The 21,598-nt window shown below is 37.8% G+C and overlaps 1 protein-coding gene across 1 annotated transcript in view; it reads right to left on the reverse strand.

The window, feature by feature from the left end:
• The window catches only part of TANC1 (tetratricopeptide repeat, ankyrin repeat and coiled-coil containing 1), a 136,117-nt gene that overhangs the window by 31,435 nt on the left and 83,084 nt on the right, over nt 1–21,598 (reverse strand). Inside the window, exons 12-16 of the mRNA XM_044669111.1 lie at nt 20,325–20,433; nt 20,011–20,133; nt 9,975–10,211; nt 5,223–5,408; nt 3,404–3,482 (exon numbers count right to left, since the gene is read on the reverse strand). Of these exons, the coding sequence (XP_044525046.1) occupies nt 3,404–3,482; nt 5,223–5,408; nt 9,975–10,211; nt 20,011–20,133; nt 20,325–20,433 (734 nt within the window). The remainder of the gene's footprint in view (nt 1–3,403; nt 3,483–5,222; nt 5,409–9,974; nt 10,212–20,010; nt 20,134–20,324; nt 20,434–21,598) is intronic.

Raw genomic sequence — 21,598 nt, forward strand, 5'->3', positions numbered from 1 at the left:
AGGCCATGAGTTCTTAGATTTAGAGCTGGAAGGGGCCTTAGAGACCACCAAGTCCAAGCTTCTTATTTTACACAAGGAGACTCAGTCTGAAGGAGGCTGAGACTTGCCTATGGTCACACAACTATTAAGTGTCCAAGGCAGAAATCTGAATTAACTTCTCCCTGTTTCCAAGCCCAGAAATCTTTCCACTGAGCCCCCTAATTGCCTCTCTTCCCTGAAGGGGTGAAAGGGAATATTCCAGGTGAAGCTGGTCAGCAGGAAGAACTAGTTGAGGGGAGATAATGAAGAAAGATTAGGTTGGAAAGTGCTCTGCTTATGGGAAGAGTGACAGTGGGGGGGGGCAGGCATGCAGGGGCTGATGGAACAAAAAGAAAAAGATGTCAGGGAGAAATAATGAGCAGACAAGTCAGGAAAAGTTGCAAAGACACACACAGCCCAGTAAAAGTTCCACCCGGTCATCTCAGCCTAGAAAACGCTGAGCTTGCTGTCTTAACTGTCTTTAAAGCCACATCAGTGCCTCTTGGCTGATCAGAGGTTTGCTGGCAAGCCAGCTGAAGAACGCTATGAGCTGCATCCCAGGCTTCAAAAGGAGAATATGAAGATAGATGGTTCTGTTTGAGGTTTGGGCAAGTACAGGCCGAACCATTATTTACTTTGTATTAAGACTGATGGGAAGTCCATAATTTGTGTCAGCGATCACAAGCCCCTCGACCATCCAGAAGCATAGCTTAAGGGAGAGGAGAAGGGAGGCTGGGGCTGAAAGAGGACTCCTGAGGTCTGACCCCTCCACAATGGCACTTCTAAGGCTCTCCCCATCAGCCAGCTTAGCCAACCGCATAGCATTCTCCTTTGGCAAGATGAGCTTTGCTGTTTAAATAGCCTTTGGGAACCAGTTTAAGCATTGTTGGATGGGCTGTGGGATAGCTTGCTTTATACACAATAGGTTCGACTAGGAAAGAAAACAGAAAAGTTGGAAAACTTTCTGTTCTTTCAATTACAAAGCAACCTGGAGGGTTAAAAGTAGAGAAGCAAACAAGGCTGTCTCAAGCAAACAAATGGTGAGATTGAAACCTACTTATTTTTCTATAAATGTGCTTCTAATTTTAGGAGAGGCAGTGTCCTTAACGCAGAAGGTCCAGGATTTAGGATTATAATGCTAACCCTGGCCTCTGCCATACGAATGGGGTTAATATCCCTTTAGCTCACAGACCTATAAAATGCAGGGGCTGCTCCACAGGCTATCTAAGACCCCTTCCTCCTCAGGACACTGTGAAAATTTAATAGAAAACCATTCAGGACATAGAGACTATATGTTTTTAAAATACTGTACTATGGCATTTTAATACAGTCTATACTAAAATAGCATTCCAAATTTAACTTTACTTGAGAAGTTCTTTGAATGTGACTTACATAAAAAGGGAGATGTCTCAGGGGGGTGGGGATGGGTAGAGGGTATAAATAAGTGGTTAATGAGAAATGCCCTGGTAAAAGCAGCAATAAGACATTTTAAAAACAACAAGGAGAAAGTAAAAAATTCAGAAGGGAAGCCACAGAGACAGAAGTTATTTTTTAAATGTTTTAAAATCATTGGGGGAGGGGGGTTAATGAAATGTACATTTTTATTGATTGGGGGGGGGGTAGAGAGATAGAGACAAAGAGAAAAACAGCTATAAAAATTTTAAATATATCCTAAGTACCTCTATCCCCTATTGAGATTGTGATTCTTGCTTAGCTCATAACCAGTGGTTCTTTGGGGGTCCCTGTATGTATCATCTAAGTAGCCTTTCTTTATCTGCACAACGGGGGAATGCTGACCTATCTTAAAAGACAAACTGGAAAATAATCATTCAAGGTCAAAGACACACAAGAGAGAGGCAGAGAAGAGAAGGGAGAGAGGGGAAGGGAGAGAGGAAAGAAAGGAGGAAGGGGGTAGAAGATCATATACTACTAACTCATTTTTAGAAACACATTGGCATAATAAAGTATTGAAAACACTACCTGACAAGTTAGAAGACATCAGGGTACTCTATGACACCGCTGAGCCCTAAGGAATGATGACTAGTAGCAAAACAGAAAAAAGCAAGAGAGGATTTATGAACTGATGCTGAGCAACTGAAGTAGAATGAGGAAAATCAGATAAAAAAAAAACAAACAAACCCTGATTGATGTACAATTATAACAACTAAGTCAGCCCTAGAGAAGTGAAGAGAAAATGCATTTTCTTCCTTTCTTCACAAAAAGTGGGGGATCTTGGGTGTGAAATGCTGCATACACCACAGTTGATTGATATACTGGTTTAGTTTTATAGAAATGCCTTCTCCTTTTTTACTCTAAGTTATAAGGAATGTCTCAATGGGAAAGGTAGTGGGAAAGAATACATTTGGAAATAAAAGGTGATATAAAAATGCATTAACTTTTTAAAAAATAAAAATAACCATTTACCACCACCACAAACTACAACCATGTGAAAAGATCCAAACTAATTTCTAACCTGCACACAGACTTAAGGGCATATGAAGGGCTTATGTCCATTCTGATTTTTTTTTTGGCAGTGCCCTTAAGAGATTAATAAAAAGAGACTATTTACACTAGAGGCCAGGAAAATCCCAGATGCTTTTCCTAAATTACCATAGTTAATTAGCTAAAAAACTCCACACACTACCAGCTGGCTTATGTACTGATTAACCTGTTACCTAATAAATAATTTTAAAGCACTTGGAAATAAAGATCTTTGCAATGCAGAGACCATGTGTAGTATATATAACTATGCACGCAGAGACTATATATTTTTAAATGCATATTAAACACACTTATGTGCATAAATCCCATATATTTTACTACTGCAGTCCAAATGGCAACATTCTTTTTACTAGATACCAGTTGCTCATATTCCTACCGACATTGACTTATATTTATTTGTGAGCATGTCTTATTCCTCCCCCAAACCTCTCTAGGCCACATGAGGTCCTTGAGGGGAGGGTTATATTTTATTCATCTTAGGAAATTTAGTGCTTGGCATGTAAGTACTCGGTGTAAACATTTGTTCAATCAGGTCAGCCGGCAAATCAAAGATGGGAAGCAGCCCTGTGTCTATCATTCACATGTCAAACTCAGACAATAAACTTGAATCTGCATTAAAATGTACTTTCTCTCTAAATTGTCCCAAAACTTGAATGGCCTTTTTATACTGTGTGCTCAAGTACTTAGAATTTCAGGTTTCTAATATAAATTATATCCATTCATCACTGACAGTTAAAAAAAATTCCCAGGAAACTTCAACTGCCTTATGGCAAAAATAATAAAACTACATGTCATTTAATTCACATTTAAAACAATTGGGGCAAAATGGAAGTAAAATTTATTTTTTTAAAAAGATGTTCCAGATTACAAGCAGTATAATTACCTGTTTCTCCCCATAATGTGTCTGTGCCATTGACATCTACTTCATATTCCTTTTCCATTCCCAGCAAGCACTGGACTACCTGTCAAAAACGGTCAGGTAATTTAATGAGTACTAACAGTATAAGGGTTTATTATTATATTCCATGAAACACAGGAGAGAGAATTTCAGGAATAATCACTAAACATTCAGCATTTTTTTTCATATAAGGGGAGATAAAATCCAAGCAAAACATTTTAAACACAAAACTTAAATATTATCCTTGCCTTTACTAGAAATTAAAGCAATAACCATCCAAAATTGAGTATTCTCAGGCCTTTAGGATTCTATAAAACATTAGGATGATCTAAATAAAAAAGGCAAATCAATGAGGAACATCATCGATCATAAAAAGTGCTGTTTCTGTGTAAGCCTTTAGAGTAGGACTAATTTGTTTTCCCGCAAGGAAAGTCAAATTGAATATATTTCTTCACTACAGGTAAAATCCAAGCAGCATTGTTAGTTCATTACACTACAGAAAAACACTTTCTCTATCCCTACAGGAATCTTTCCATCCAAGAGGGTTTTTAAGCTCTCCCACTGTTCTGTAAGAAGCAAAGGCAGCAAGTAAGACTGACTTTGAGATCAACTGAAGTGTCCACATACTGAACTATTGGCCTGTCGATGTAATGAGGTGGAATTGGCTGCTTTCACCTCATCAACCGTGATGGGAGCTAGAAAGACGTGAAGGGAGAACTTTTATTAGCATGAAGGAATCTCTGATTCTCCCTCAAGTTTCACAGTCCATAACCCTCAACTCATTTGGTAAAGAGTTCTATCTTTTAAATCAAATAGTTACTAGGTATGTCAAGTTTTCCCTTGCACAGCATTCCTTCTAGGCTAATTTAAATATGAGGTGATATGGATGGATTTAGAGAGGCACAACTCTAGCAAATTCTGTTTACCTTTTCAAATAAATAAAAAAAGTCTTTCATACTTTCATGTATCTATCCACTCTATAATATGATATGGATAGATACATGAAAGTATGAAAGTACACACACACACACACACACACACACACACACACACACACACACACAGAGGACGAAAGGGCAACAAGTTAGATAGCAAACTTTGAATGTAAAATGTGTCTTACAGCATACTTTAGGAGATGTCAATGTGGCTAAAATATAGGAGTTGTTAAGATACCAGAGAAAAAAAACAAAGAAATACTACAAAGTTTAAAATGAGGTAAAGATGTTAGATTAAAAGGAGGAGAAGAGAAACTAAGTTCAAATATAGATTTGAACAAAAATGAACAAAGCTTGGGATAAACAGGTCTCATTGCCAAATTTAAATCCTCGATCTGAGGTATGAGCAACACTGGTGAACATCTCTAAATACACCAGATTTTATTTTCTACTTTTCAGATTTGAAAGTTTTGTGCTGAGTTTCCTCAAAGACTGTCAGAACAACAAGTGCTTTGAAATCCTAGCTTTTATTCATGAACCATTTTGGAATTGAGATACCACATAATTAACTTTATGCTCTTATGTTCCCGACTTGTTTACCTTCATGGAACACTTGAACATTCACCTTCAGGGAGTTTCATCTGACAAAAGATCTCTTCTGTGTAGAATGATCAATAGTCTACATTTTTAAAAAATACTAAATTTTTCTCTTTCCTTTTATATATTATAGGCATTATTTTTAGAGAAATGGTATCCCACTGAAAATGATGGCTGCAAATTTATATTCTCTTACAAGAATAGAGGGGGGGAAAAGACAGCTCTAGTGGCACAAAGGCTGAGATGATTTTTCTAACTAAATCAGTACTTACCCCATTGTGACCCATACTAGAGGCTGCAGTCAATGCCTGCTGAAGTGCCTGGCTTTTCCTTAACACATTTTGCTGATGAATACTTGCTGCCCAATCATAACTGAGCAAGTATTTCAGGATATCGCAGTGCCCCCTTAAAGCACTATGCACTAATGCACATTGGCCTTTCTTGTCCAGGTGATCAATCTGCATTATTGAAGAAGGAAAGAAATCACAATATTTGCCCATTATTCTTCTGAAAGGTTTATAGATGTACCTGAATTAACAAAAGGCATATTCAGGAAAAGTGGTAAGCAACTCAAATTACATATTTTCAAATGCACTAAAAGGCATTCATGATTACAAAGCAACTGCTCTCTAAATCTGAACCTTTTTCTGTAATGCATGTAAGAAATCCTTAAATAATTATAAATTCGTATTTTCATGGCTCTGGTTACAGCTTGAAGTAGGGTAACATCTGTATGAAAAATGAAATAGGAAAGACCTGAGTGACTTTGGGCAAAATCAGCTGCCCAACTTGCTCTAGGCCTCAGTGTCCTCATCTATGAAATTACAGGATTGAACTAGAAAATCTCTGAGGTACCCTTTTGACTCTGAATGTTTGAAACTATGAAGAACCATCCAAAATCCATCCTTACCCTCTATGTCATTCAAACCAACCAAACTTGTAAATTCCCTTGCAAATATATAAAACTATAGACTAAAAACCCTTACAAATCCAGTGTAGAGTTTAGATGCACGCTTGTGTCTAAATATGCTTGGACATACATGGATGTTGGGGGGATTGGGGGGAGCTATGTGGCACAAGTGGTTAGAGTACTGGGCATGGAATCACAGAGACTCAATTTTCTGAGTTCAAATTGGTTCTCCTGACACTTAGTAGTAGCTATGTGACCCTGGAGAAAGAAATGGCAAACCGATCCAGTATCTTTGCCAAGAAAACCCCAAAATGGGGTCATGAAGAGTCAGACACAACTGATGTGACTCAACAACAAATGGAGGGGGAAGCTGGGTAGCTCAATGGATTGAGAGTCAGACCTAGAGACAGGAGGTCCTAGGTTCAAATCTAGCCTCAGACACTTCCCAGCTGTGTGACCCTGGGCAAGTCACTTGACCCCCATTGCCTACCCTTACCACTCTTCTGCCTTGGAGCCAATATACAGAATTGACTCCAAGATAGAAGGTAAGGGTTTTAAAACAACAACAACAAACGGACCTGTGTTTCCATGCTCACCAGCAAAAACTGGGATAGGGAGCGCTAATGGAGGGGTGGGGGAAGAGGAGATGGGCATTTCACTAGCACTCGTTAACAACATGAATTCATAGAATAGTATCTAGAACAATCTTCCTAATTTTACACAAATGGATACTTTCCTAAATGTGCTAGAATTAAAGGTAGGCATAGGCACATGAATAGTTCTTGGGTCAGTGGACCAGTCCCAGAACTTTGGGGCCATGAGGTTTTAATTGGAAGTGGAATACAGAAGATAATTCTGCCTTCTGCATTCCAAGAACCCATGTCCCTAGATACATGGATGAGAATTAGGATTACATTTTAAAACAATACCATTTAGACTTACATGTGCCATGCCATATAATAAGACTACCTTAAATGACTCTTAAAGGTAATTCTAAAAAAGCTTGCCTTTATTAGAAAGTGCAGCCCTCATGAAAACTACAATCACAACCCAAAGAAAAGGATCTAAGGCTCATGCGAATGTTTGTCCATACCACCATGATAGCTAAAGGGGACAGCATATATGAACTTTTCAGGAGGAAAGGGGAAGAGAACAGGCAATTATTAAGCACCTACTATGTTCCAAACAAGATGTAAAGTGCTTTTTAAAAGTATTCTCTCATTTGATCCTCACAACAACCCAGCAACGTAGGTGTTAGTATTATCCCCACTTTTTAGGTGAGAAATTGAGGCAAAGAGAGGTTGTACCTGCTCACTGTCACATAACTGCTGTGGGAGACTTAATCTGAACTCATGTCTTAAGGACTCCAGGCCAAGAACTCTCTCCACAGCACCACTGCTGTGGTAGCTGCCTTTGAATGAATGCTATGTCTAACTATGGTAGCATTATGATGATTCTGGATCCTGCAAAACCCCATTTGATTAGTACAGTTTTTAACAAAAATGATTCAGAAAATCTGAAAGATATTTATGAACCACTTATATAATTTTTTCTGTGTCTATCAGAATTTATTAATATGGGTAAAAGTCAAGGAGAACTGGAAAGTTTTAACTCCCATTATTATTCAAAGAGAATCTTTTCCCTTAACTGAACCCTTGTGGTAAAATTACTCAAATCAATCTACAAAAAAAATGATCTTCATGAAGTAGCTGCCTCTGGGACTTTGTTCCCTAAGCGTAGAATATCCTCTTTCCATTTTGTAGCATTCAGAATGTCTTCCCATCCCTTAGGGTCAAATTCAAAAACAGCTCTCCCGTGAAACAATCCCCGTGTTAGGGATGAGCTTCTTCTATCCTGAATCTCAGAGTACATTGTCCTCTGCACATAAAATGAAATGCAATATAGCAAAACTATCTGCACTTCTTATGTCCTCTCCCTTACTGGAATGTAAGTTCCATGAAAGCAGGCAGATCTGTGACAAAGCTTACTGTCTGCCCTCTGCCCATCCTTAAGAGACATTTGCTAAATTGAATACTAGCCCAGCTCTTTTACAAAATGGGATTTTGGAATCACGGAACTGGAGAACAGGAAGACCATGTGGCAGCCTGCTAGTCTAACCCATGCCTAAAAAGATTCCTCATTTAACATCACTGATAAGAGGTCAGTTAGCCTAGGACTGAAGACCTCCAACCCAGGAGAACCAAGTAGGTTTTCAGCAGCCCAATCCAATTCTGGACAGCTTCTTAGAAGTTTTCCTCAATTTCGAGACTCTTCTTTACAACTCCCACCCACCACTTTCAGTTCTGTCCAGTGGAGCCAAACAGAATCAATCTAATCTGTTCTCACATTGTTCTTGTTTAATTGTTTTCAGTCATGTCTGATTCTTCATGATCTCATTTTGAGTTTTCTTCACAATGATCCTAGAGTGGTTGGCCATTCCCTTCTCTGGCTCATTTTACAGATGAGGAAACTGAGGCAGCAAATAGGGATAAGTATCTTACCCAGGTTCACACAGCAAATAAATGTCTAAGGCCAGATTTTAATCCCCCCCCCCCCCAGGTTTAATGCTCTATCCACTGCGCCACCTAGCCGCCCCTAGGAAAGCTCTTCAAATACTTGAAGCCAGCCATCCCATTCCTCCCAAATATTTACTTTGCTAGGCTAAATGTAATAATTAGTACTTACATCATGCTTTACAGTATGTAAAGCACTTTACAAATATTATTTTATTTGATCCTCACAATCCTGGGAGTAGGTCCTATTATTATCATCTCTATTTTATAGTAGATAAAATGAGCTGGGGGGTTAATGATGATGAATATTTATTAGCCTACTACTGCCTATAAATGTTTGTTCTCTTCCCGGATTCATTGTACCACCTGGCTGTCCCATTCTTTCAGTCTATTCTTTTTTATTTTTTTTAATTATTTATACAAAAAAATTTTCAATGGTTATATGATTCATGATCCCCATCTCTCTTTTCCTCCCCTCTCCCGGAGCTGACAAACAATTCTGTTGGGTTACACATGTATCCTTGTTCAAAACCTATTTCCATGTTATTCATATTTGCAGTAGAGTGATCTTTTAACATTAAAACCCCAATCATATCCCTATTGGACTATGATTGTATGATCAATCATACGTTTTTCTTCTATGTTTCTGCTTCCACAGTTCTTTCTCTGGATGTGGACAGCACTCTTTCTCATAAATTTTTCTGGATTGTCCTGGGTCATTGCATTGCTGCTGGTAGAAAAGTCTGTTACATTCTATTCTTTCAGTCTACTCTAATACACCATGGACTTGAGGTCTTTCACTATCATAGCTCCCTTCTTCTAGATGGTGGTCTCTTACTTACTGGTGTCCTTAAACCATGGCGACTAGAAAGGAAAATTAATGTTCCAGATGAAGTCTGACAAGGACAGAGGACACTGTGATTATCTTTTTTATTCCTAGAAATAGCACATCTCTTAATACTTCTAGAGGTTGGCTTTTGAATTTTATTATGAAAACAACATAGTCTAAATGAGTTCATTTTAACACATCTTAAAAGATCAGTATCTGAAACTGAAAAATAAAGGGGAACCCAATACTCTGTGTCTTGATCACATCATAGAATTCTCAGTCAATTTGTGTACCATGTTGGGTTGGCTGTCAATCTACCCAGCCAGCTAAAAAAAATCATAGCAGCAACAACGAAATGCTTACAAATCCAGCTGTTGGCTACTTTTAAAGCACTCGAGATTCACCTCCAGTATTCTGTCTCTTTTTGTAGAATAAGAAAAGTATTCATTAATGAGCAATCCATATGGTGAATCTCTCTGCTAATATATTTACAGCTCAGAGTTAACAAAGCGCACAACAAACCACTCAAAATCTGCATCACAACCTGTTTTTTGTTCATGCTGCATTTTTTTGGGCCAAATTTTACAAATTAGGGATGAAAGAAAGCCTTATCCTGCATATTTCAAACATACATATACAATTCTTCCAAACCTCCAACTGCACCAGGATCAAAGATGAGTAGAAAATAATAGCCTATGCCACTTTGGGAAACAAGCACTCTCCATCTGCAAGTAATATAATAAAATCTAGCTTGTGTGCTCCTGCCACTTACCCTTGCTCCCTTTTTGGACAGCAGAGAGACTATATTCATATGGCCAGCAGCTGCTGCATAGCAGAGTGGAGTCATGCCATTCTCTGACATCCCGTCCAGGCAAGCTCCAAATTCCAACAGGAGAGTGACCACTTCCTCATGGCCAAGGTGAGATTGGACGCATAACACTGGGGCATTATTTAAAACTTCTGTCCTGTAGTTTACATTGGCTCCTCCCAAGATCAAGAGACGGCTTACCTGTGGAACAATTATCAAACAAATTTTGTGTATATTATATATAGACTTTAAAAAAAGACCCCGAACCACCAATGATCCTCATGTGCTCTCTTATTCTTCTGTATGATTTTAAAAACCTCACAAGCCCTAAGAATGTAATTTCCTAAAACTTTCTCCTCTTCTACTTAATATTTTAACTTACAATGAATGAATTAATCATTCTTATAACAAAATTACAAATAGAGATTTAAACAGCTATGCATCAAGAATATGGTTTTATACTGGACAAAAAGAAAGGCATGTGTGCTTCTCTCATTTATCAAGGAAAATGGAGGAGTTTCTCCAAAGGAAAAAAAGGCAAAGATTTTTATTCTGCCCCTGAGACTACAACTGCTGAACACATTCCAATCAAGCAAGCTGTTTATTTGGCCAGTTGCTACATCATCACCTACAAAATAATTCTGCTGCAGATGTGTGGTGAAAGCTGCTGGTCTACAGGGAAATTGTTTTCTTTTTATCTAACTTCTTATAGGATTAACTAGCTCAGAATCAGCCAGAATTCATGTGGGGAAAATTTATACTTATTTACTTATTCTATTTTTTTCCATGGAAATGGCTATTTCCAACACTATAAATCATTTAATAATTGTTTATTCTGATGGTCTTGTCTCAGTGCTCTTTCTTGACTTATGTGTCTCTTTAGGTTACTGAACACCCCATCCTACCATTCATTCTCTATGCCCGGATTTCATGACGGAACGCTCTCCTGCCTCTCCTGCTCAGATGGGTCCTGGACCATCGATCATGTCCTAAAACTTCAGTGTAGGTGATCTTCCCAAGTCCACTCTCTAGCTATATATAGCACACTAGTATCATGCCTACAAAGAGAATTCCCATAGCTACACATGCAATCTAATAGTGGTCTTGAACTCTAAATCTACTTAAACCTAAATCTAGAAAATCTAAAACATAAGTCATTATTTTTTCCCATTAGAGTTTTCCAAGAATTCAGTAATCTGGGGTGGCTAGGTGGCTCATGAGATAAAGACCCAGACCTAGGATGGGGTGGTCCTGGGATCAATCTAACCTCAAACACTTCCTAGCTGTGTGACCTTGGGCAAATCACTTAACCCTAACTGTCTAGCCCTAACTATTCTTCTGCCTCAGAAACAAAACTTAGTATTGATTCTAAAACAAAAGGCAAGGTTTAAAAAAAAATAAGTAACCTTACCATTCTAAAACACAACATTTACTCCTTACTAGAACCTAATGTCTAAGTGTCAGGAAAGATTGCCACCCTAAGAATCTCACTTCTGAAACTTACTATGAGACACTGGTAGTCACACTTATTCTCTCAGCATCTGGATTTCTTTCTCTATGAAATGGGGAAAATACCTCTACTACTTATAGTTCCTAGACTAATGAAGGATCATATTAGATTTTATTTATATGTATATACACATATACATATCTAGATACATACATATACATGTATATATACATATGCTTCACAAACTTGGGGTACAAATGTCATTCCTTGTCATCATTCATATATAGCATAACCTTTTTAATAAAGGGGAATCAGCACAACAAAAATGAAACTAATAAAAGGTTATTAGCATTAGGTTAAATAAACTATAAAGAAATGGTCATCAGATAAGGCATTTAAATAAAGTTTTTATAATTTGAAGCCAGAAAATTATACTTCAATGTGTAGAAAGAGAGTAATTTATTCTCTAGTAAGACCTCAAGCAAGGGTTAGTCATGTTTTTTATGACTGCGCCAATTAAACATTAATTTTTTTAAAAGCACAAAAGAAATCCAATATGGTGAAATCACATCTAATGTTTTAGTAATCAAACTCAGTATCACTTAGAAAGTGGAAAATGGTTCTGAGAATTTGGGAAGACTTGTGTGAAGATACATGCAAAGCAAGATGAAAACAGGAAAACAATGTATATAATGAGCACCATAATGTAAAGGAACATAACATGTAAGAAGCTTCAAAAATTGGATGAATGCAGCATCTAATAATGACTTTGGAGGAGTAATGAAGCTTGTGTTGCAACCCTTGGCAAAGAGGTGGTGGCTTCAAGGTGTGGAATGAAGCTGCCATGTAAATGGTACTAATGTGCTGGGTTTACTTAAACACACTAACTGCTACACAGGGTGGTTTAATTCTGTTAGGGGGAGAGAGTTAGATGGAGAAGTAGTTAAGTGAAATTGGTGTGGTTTTTTTTTTGTTTGTTTGTTTTTTAAACCCTTAACTTCTGTGTATTGACCCATAGGTGGAAGATTGGTAAGGGTAGGCAATGGGGGTCAAGTGACTTGCCCAGAGTCACACAGCTGGGAAGTGTCTGAGGCCGGATTTGAACCTAGGACCTCCCGTCTCTAGGCCTGACTCTCAATCCACTGAGCTACCCAGCTGCCCCCAGAAATTGGTGTTTTTTAAAAAAGAACATTTTAAAAAATGGATCTGAGGTACCACAGAGACATGAATTCAGAACTCTAACACCAACACATGTAACAACCTAAACGTTACAGAGACAGAGGTTATCTGGATGTCTATTTACTGAAAAGACAAATGAGACTAAAAACATCGGCTGTTCTTCGTAACACTCTTTGAATGTGAGTCACCCGAGAGCAGCTTTGTAATAATAATAACTAGTATTTATATAGCCCTTTAAGGTTGGTGAAGCACTTTACCAATATCATCTTATTTGATCCTTACAATAATTCCTGGAAGTGGCATTATTATCCCTATTTTACAGATGAGGAAAGTGAGGCAAAGTGGGGTCAAGGATATTCTATAACATATAGCACTCATCATCAACTCATACATTACAAGAGCTTTTATGTTTTATTTATTTTTGTATTGTAAATTTACTTTTATATTTTAAAATAATTTATATTTTGCAATACAAAAGTACCAAAAGCAATTAATTAGTCAGCCTGTGAATAAGGGATATTTAAATGGGGCTTTCCCCAGCAATCAATTCTTTACCAGGTATCGTCATTTCTTTCCATCACAGAATTGAAAACATCCGAGCATTCCTGACTCTAGCTGGGAGTTCTCTAACCTCCAAAGTCCTCATTGTTATCTGGATCTTCAGTTATTAATAGAAATAAGCAGATTGTAGGTAAGGTAATGGGAGCTTGTATACTATCCGTGTGAAAGGGCTATGTGTCAAGATGCCTAGATTTGAGATAGATCTACCCCAACCAACTAGTTGGGCAAATCAATGAACTTATTTCTGTGATCTGGCTTCATAATCAGAGAAATGGAGAAGGGGAAGGGAACGAGCATCTAATATGTGCCAGGTTCTATGCTAAGCCTTTTTTTTTACCCATATTCTCTAATTTGACAGTAGGATATTACATCTATTTTATTTATCTAGCAAATTCTGAACAACTAGTTGTGTCAAGCAAAACAAATCAACACATTTGTGTTACATTTCCTAAAAAACAAAGAAACAATGCACTAAATTATTTGGCAGAACAGTAACAATAACTTAAATTTTATCTCCAACTCTTTTACTTGAGTATCAAAATTCTTTCCCCAGATATAGATCAACTTTGCCAGGTCCTCGTTTAATTCTTCAGAGGTCCTGGGCCTCAGAGCACTTACTCTTCTGCATGACATCCTGCACAATTTTCCTTCATTTATACTTGGTATACTTCCCAGGAAGGAAATATCTAATCACCCTGCTCAGTATTATTTTTCTTTTAACTGATATGAGAAATTCCTGATTTGATCCATCACCCAATTTCGTAAATCATTTTTTTAAGCTAAAATTCTCCTTTTCATATCATATGCTCTTTTGAGAATCACAGAATGTTGTTTTCCAAAAGAATTTCAGAGGTCATCTAGTCCAGCAACAAGAAACTTGGCTTCCTTCCTATCTTCCTTTTAAATATAAAACATTAAGAGAATGTAGTTTACAAATTATATTCAAGTGAGTGATTCCATTTCATGACAAAATCTTAGAAAGGATCATTGAAGGGGATGGTTAATCTTAGGAAGGTTGGTGGTACACAGCAAAGGATCAGCATGACTTCATCAAGAACAGGTCATGGCAGGCTAAACTTGTATCTTTTTGTGACAGGGTTATTAGAACAGGAGAAAGTGATATAATTTACCTAGATTTCAGCAAAGCATTTAATGAAGTCTTTTAAGCTTTTCTCAGAAAAAAATGAGAGAGCTGGGATAGATGATAGTACAATCACATGGATTATAGCAAAGAAAAATTTACAAATTTAGGTTTGAATTACTGGAAAATCTACCTAACAGAGCTATCCAAATTAGACTGGGGACAGAAGACATGTAGGAGGGACATTATAAATTTTAGTAGAAATTGGATGAACACTGTCAGTACAACGTAAAAGGGATTCCTCCTATTCACAGACTGGTTGGACGCTTTGCCCTCTTAGTTGTCTTCTAACTCATATCCTTTGACCATAGGAAGCTGACAGGCAGAAAGAGAGGGAAGCTATCTCTCTGACTCCTAAAACACCAACTCACTTTTTTCTCTAGCTCACTCAGCACATTTCCTTAAAAGCTATTTTCTGTTCATCAATAACAATGCTACAGAAAGACCTAAATACAAGAGAGTTCACACAGACTAGCCATTTCAGAAATTCATGGTAGACATTCCCTTTGAACAACTGTTTATGGTCTCGTCCAAAAGACCTCATGTGACTATGGCAAATGGGCATTTAAGCTTCAAGAAATGAAACTCAGCCTCAGTGGAATGAAGGGCTCATGACAGAATGCTCTTAACTACACCAGGGCAGCCCATGAAACAACACCCCCGTTTTAAACTACACTGTTTAAACAAGGGTGTTCAAGTAGTTGCAGAGACTCTTTCAAACACCATCTCCAAGGATGCTCAAGAGCTGAAAAGAATAGATGCCTCGATGTTGAACGTTTATCTCATCAAACAAATCAAAAAGGAGACAGTTGTTTTAAATTTTTAAAATGCTTAAATGATTATTTATACCAAAAGGTCTATTCATTGTGAAAGGTCTATGAAAGTAAAAATTGGGGATTTCTAATTCTGGACAATACCTGGAAACGAAACCTTGAGTGTCCTCTTCAATTTATTAAATGTTACAAGCAAACAAAACAAAAGAAGTCAACATGAAATGGCTGAAGAGCTTGCTGGCTAGCCACCCTCGCAGGCAGGAAATCACAGGCCATAAGCCCAGCTGGTCCCCTGACTGTGCAGTGCTCCCATCCTGAATCTCAAGGTTTCCCTGGATCAATTCCAGGTCTCACAAGTAATCAGAGGACACCTAGATTATCCCTCCTGCAGGAAAAAGGGACTGTGATCTGTTTCAGAATGCAGATCGCCTAAAAAGAAAAGCAACCTAAACAAAAACATCACCTCCCCAAGTCCAGGGTATGAAAGGATTGAAAGCTCCAAGGTGGAAGCCTTCTAGAAACAGATTCTCCAGAGGCTCAAGCCAGGGAAACACTCTCCCTGTCTAGTAAGTTATTCACACACCAGGCTATGTGAGCAAAACAATTCACCCAGTGCATTCATTTATATCCTGGCATTTGTGGGCTGAGGAAATAGTGGGTCATTTAAGATTCCTGGCTGGGGAAAGATAAAGGGTGGTACAAGGGGCAGAGAGCCCAAATTGCAAGACTAAAATATATTTGCAAAGACAGTAGCATTCACGCTATGATTTAAATAAAAATTTACTAGGTAATCTCTCTTTAATAAGTTAAGTCACTTTAATTTACCAAAGTGGTAAACTGTGATTAGTCTCAAAATGGCACATTCATTCCTGTTATGACAACACTTAATACTCTCTTCTAAAAAGTCCCCCTAATTGCACACACAATTTTAAATTGCTTTAATTTGTTCAAGATTCTGTGAAACATATAAAACTTTTTTTCTCTTTCTTTCTAAGGATAACAAAAAATAAGAAAGAAAAGTGTAAAGTGGATGATTCCATGAATAAATTATATGATTGTTTGGTTACAGGCAGAAAGGAAGAAGCATAAAGGTACTTAAGAATGAAATTTTACAAAATTGAAATTCCTAAAAGATCCCAAAACTATGAGGGAAAAAAAGGAAAGAGTTTATAAAATGGGTGTTGAATTTCATTTTATAAATTACCATTGTAATTTATGTTTTAGAAAATACTATTTGTTAAAAATGGTTATTTTACATTTAATTTCTCCATTTTTTATTTAATAAATTCTTTTTAGTAAGAAGCAGCAGTTTAGAAGAGGCCTTCCTTTGAGTTCAATCAAAACTCAACAAACATTGATGAAGTGCCTATTACGGGCAAAACCCTTTCTTAGATCCTGGAAGTTTAAAGTCTACTGGATGGCTAGAAAGATTACACAAAACACACACAAAACCAATCACAGAAATTCCAAGCAGGAGAGAGTATAAATAATCAGAGAGGGATGGGAGAAAAGGCAGGAAGATTCAAGAAGAGGAGGAAAGGCCTTGTGTAGGAAGTAGTATCTTAAGGAACAAGGGATTTAAAGAGGAATCAGGGTAAAAATAGTTTCCTTTTGACACAACCCAATAGAAGCTCTGAATTCAGTTCAAAGAAACTCAAACTCATCCACATTCAGCTGAAGTTTTCATGTGCTCAGAGGTTGGAAAAGGGGCAGAAGGGAGGATTTCAATGGGAAAATTATTAGATTTCAAAGGAGAATGCAGTTACATGTGAATAACATCACTCCCTACACATTTTCTCATATATTTTCCAAAATAGGCTATTTACACAAATTTTAAATACATTAATAAATGGGTGCTTCTTCCATCATAAACCAGAAGTCAATAGGAGAAAAGTAATTTCATTTGAATAGAGAACATATATAAGGGGGGTGGGGGAAAGGGGGAAAACAGAGGGGAAGGAAAAGACAAAAGAGGAGGGCAGGGAGAGACAGCCAGACAGAGAGAAACAGAGAAAAATGCCTTAACCAAACTTAAATGTAGGTGAGGACTAGAAGGAAAAGGATCATGACTAAAGAATTCCTCCTGAGCCTTGAGAGGAGAGCCTGTCACATTCCCATCTCTTGGACTAAAGAGTCTGTAATTAAATTTAGTTAAGAGATTAGAAGAGGCACAAAACTGCTTTTCAAAAAAGGAGACCCCACTTTTCCTGGCTGTGGTCACATGTAGAGTGGGAAGGTACTGGTTACCTCAAAGGACTTGTGTCCAGATCTTAGATCCTTTTTAACTTTGTTATTTTGATTAAAACAGTAGAATATGTTGTAACATTAGCAAAATGTAGTATTTCTACAATGAGTTCTATTAGGAGGAAAATAATAAATAATACCAAAATTGTCCAACCCCTCCCTAACAAATGTTATTATAATAGCAGTATTTATATACAGAAATATATTCAACAGTATTTATCTATAGTATTTATCACATAGTACTTACTTTAAAATATTATCTAATTTGATCCCCACAACAACTCTGAGAGATAATAATAGTGGCCCCATTTTATAGTTGAGGAAAAAGGCAAACAGAGTTTAAGTGGCTTTTCCAAGATCATATAGTTAGTGTCTGAGGAAGGATTTGAACTCAGATCTTCCTGACTCCGGGCCAGGTACTCCATTCACAGTGCCACTTACTCTCCAATAGATATACAAGCATCAGACTCCTCTCTCTTGCTGCCCCTCCCTTGGAACCCTTTCACTAATCTTCTGGACGTCGAGTTCCCTTGCTGCTCCAAATAAATTTTGCTGTATCGTCGGTCATACTGACAAAAACTAGCATCAAAATCTAAGGTATCTATTTTGGGGCATAGCTGGGCTTCCCAACAGTTAGGGAAGAGCGGTATCAGAGGACTGCTGAAAAGCCTGATGGCTTAGGCAGGCACCAGTCAAGGCCATACAAAACAGCACAAACAAATAAAAAATTTTATTACAAAAACCAACAAAGATTATTTCAGGAAGATAAAACTGCTGACCCAAAACACAGAGGTATAAAATTAAATCCTTAGGAATATGCATTCTCTGTATAACAATCTCTTTGTGACAATTTAAAAAAAATTCTTTTTGGCTAGACCTGCGATTTCATCCACCTGCACTACCATTTAAGTCTTACAACGCTGTCCAGGGTACCAAGATGGCAAAGCACTAAGAGGCCACAGTCACAGAGTCGGTATGTTATCGGGGACAAGATTTGGAAGCCTTCTGGACTCTCAGGCCAGCTTTCTAGCTCTACTGATCAATGATGGGACTGCCTGAGAAAATTCATTTAGGCAGTTTAGACTTACTATAACTGACCACAAGAAAAACTAAGACCAAATAAGGTTGGCTTGGATTCCTTTCTTGAACTCCCCCAGCATATTCTCTTTCTCTCTCTCTCCTCTCTCTCCTCTCTCTCCTCTCTCTCCTCTCTCTCCCTCTCTCTCTCTCTCTCTTAAAATGGCCCGGTATTTACTTGCTTGTGCACAAGGAGTTCCCTCCCAAACTGTTTGTGTCCCTGTTTGTGTGTGTCACTGTATTCTCAACAACATTATGCATTTACTGAGCACTTATGTGCACTTATTACTGCAATAAGGTCTGAGGTTACAAAAATAAACAGGAAGCTGTTCCTGCCTCCGAGGAACTTTCATTCTATTTAGGAAAGAGGTGGTGACTGAAATATTAAGCTGAATGGAATAACTACCAATTAGAGATGTCCCCAACATGGGATGGGCATGAGACTGATTTTATGGATCAATGCAATTCTTTGCTGTTCTTGTCATTGTTGGTCCTTTGTTTTCAAAGAATCGATGACATTACTAGAGTGATGTCTTGTTATATGGGTGAATTGGACTCAAGGGAGGCCGATATGCACAAAGTTGTCAACCTCACTCTCTCTCCAGGTATCAAAGTCAAGGGGCAAGAGCAAAGTCAGGATAACTAGCAATCACCTGGGGTGGAGTAGACGGGCATCTTCAATGTCTAACCAAGCTCTAAGTGTTCCTTGAGTTCTCACAGTGCATTGTTCTCATCTGCCCATTCCACTGGAGGAATTCTTCACATGCTTGGGGTAGCTCCCCTACCCCCAACCCTGCCAACTCATTGATGGGTTTGAAGCTTGTTGGTTGCCCTCAGCCTGGTTTAGCCCATGTGCCAAGGCAGTTTTCCTGGGGCATAGTCTCTGTGTGTGCCATTGCTTCCTGGAGTCACAGTTCAAGTGGGGTGAAAGACAGACAGCAAAGGTGGATGAACAGCCCTGAAAAGAGCTAATTAATCCCTCACTCCAGAGGTGCTGGTCTTCCCTCAACACCCCATAAACATCAATGCAATTATTTAAACTGAAAGATTAAAATAAAAGACTTGGAACTAACAAAATCTCCTACACATAGCAGGCACTTCATAAATCATGGCTAAAGGCAGTGTGTAGAAGGAATTCAAGCTAAACGCCTAAATGACTGATATCTCTTCTAACTCTAAAAATCCAAGATTTTGTGAATTCACCACATTTTTAGAATCAGTTTTCACTGGAAGACTTTCACTTTTAGTTTCAAGTAGGAGAATTACTTTTGTCCAGCAGCCCCTCTGAAAAAATGAGGCACCCTATGAAGGTAAGCTCCTCACCCTGCCTACCCAAACAAAAGCCACTCCTTTCCCAAAAAAAGGATCCTTGATGTGCACAGCATATTTTTTAAAGCCTTTGTGATTTTCACTGAGAAAATGCTATTAGACTGAACAGTTCTGATAATGAAAACTCTTTCCACTATCCATCACTGAAAGGTGAAGAAAGGATAATTATACTAAGCAAAATCACTGGCAAAGGTCACAGTATTTGCTGCTCTGGCTCTGATTTTACATTTTAACACATTTCCTTACCTTCACATTGGGAGTGTAAAGATTTCTCAAGGACGCAAGAGCAGCCGACAGCCCATCAGTACTGTACCCAATCCACAGGGCTTGAAGGTGGCTTGAAGAAATTCCAGTTTTTTTACTGAGACCCTGTGAATTAATTGAAGACATAAATTTTCACCAAAGTCTCCGTTCATTATCACAAAAAAAGATAAAATCTAAAAAGTTTTACAGCTCTTGGGAAAAAGAGGAAGAACAAAAAAAATCTGCAAATTGTAATTGGGCTTCTGAATGTTCTAGAACTTCTACCACTTAGACCTCTCCACCAAGCCAAGGCTTACCTTAAAAATATGTGCCTTAAGAATGTGATGCCCAAGTTCCATGGTTTGCTGGCGGTTCAACTTTCCCTCCTGTCTGGAGAACATGAATGCCAAAAGGGCATGCCCATTCCTAGGGAATTGGTAAGAGGGAAAAGGAAACAAAAAATCTTTGAACAAATGTTCTTTTTTGAAAGTATCTGAAATGCCTCTACTAGAAAACAGCACCATTAGAAGAGAGAACTTTGTTAAAAGTCTGGCTTGTCACTTAGAGAGTTGATGCAAATTTTTTTTAACCTGAAAGTCATTTTAAAAGCTTCCAAACCATTTCTAAGAGGTAGAAGTACTTAAAGAAAACCCCTTACTGAATGCCAAGAAAATACACAGAATAGCACCTGACCTCAATATCTTTGTTTTATTAGGAACAACAGGGGACTATTGGAGTGAGCATGAAAAGCTTGGTTACTCTAAGGGTGATGTGAGCTTACCCTTAATTTCTTTATAATGCCAGTCACCTATCTCAAACTGAGCATCACAAAATTATCACCTTAATTATCACTAAATTGTTTATCTTCAAACATCTATCATTTATTTTTTTAAAAATCCTTACCTTCCATTTTAGAATCAGATATTGATTTTAAGGAAGAAAAGCAGTAAGGGTTAAGCAATGGAGTTTAAGTGACTTGCCCAGGGTCACACAGCTAGGAAGAATCTGAAGCCACAGTTGAACCAAGGACCTCCTATCTCTAGACCTGGTTCTCAATCCACTAAACCATTTAGCTGCCTCCCTCCATTAGTTTTCTAGGAAAATCAAGAAATCGTATAATAAAGATTAAATTGTTACTACCTAAAGAAAATATTTTTAAAAGTTTTCTTTTTAGGTTGTGCATTTGGATGATAAATAATTTCCAAGGCTCATACTTTCACTTTTTGAAAATTATTTTGTTACAGTAAGGAAAGTTTAAGTAAATTTAATTTAAATATCTGTTCTATATCACCCCTGCATTACAGTTAGATGATGAGCACAGAGAAACTAAAAGAGATCTAGTCTTAAGGAAGGGGAGAAATTTTGTTTTTTCCCACTTGGGAGCTTCATGTTTCTTTCCGCTCTGAATGCCTGCCCTCCACACCACCCCCTATCCCTTTTTAAAAATATATATATTCTCAGATAAGTGGGGAGAAATCAGTTTCTAGCTCTAAGAAACAAGGGATGCTAAGTTCATACGCAGCTGATTGCTCATTAAATGGCACAGTGGACAGAGCATCAGACCTGGAGTCAGGAGGACCCGAGTTCAAAT

This window comes from Gracilinanus agilis, chromosome 3 (genome assembly GCF_016433145.1).
Source record: "Gracilinanus agilis isolate LMUSP501 chromosome 3, AgileGrace, whole genome shotgun sequence".
In the NCBI taxonomy this organism is placed as follows: Eukaryota; Metazoa; Chordata; class Mammalia; order Didelphimorphia; family Didelphidae; genus Gracilinanus; species Gracilinanus agilis.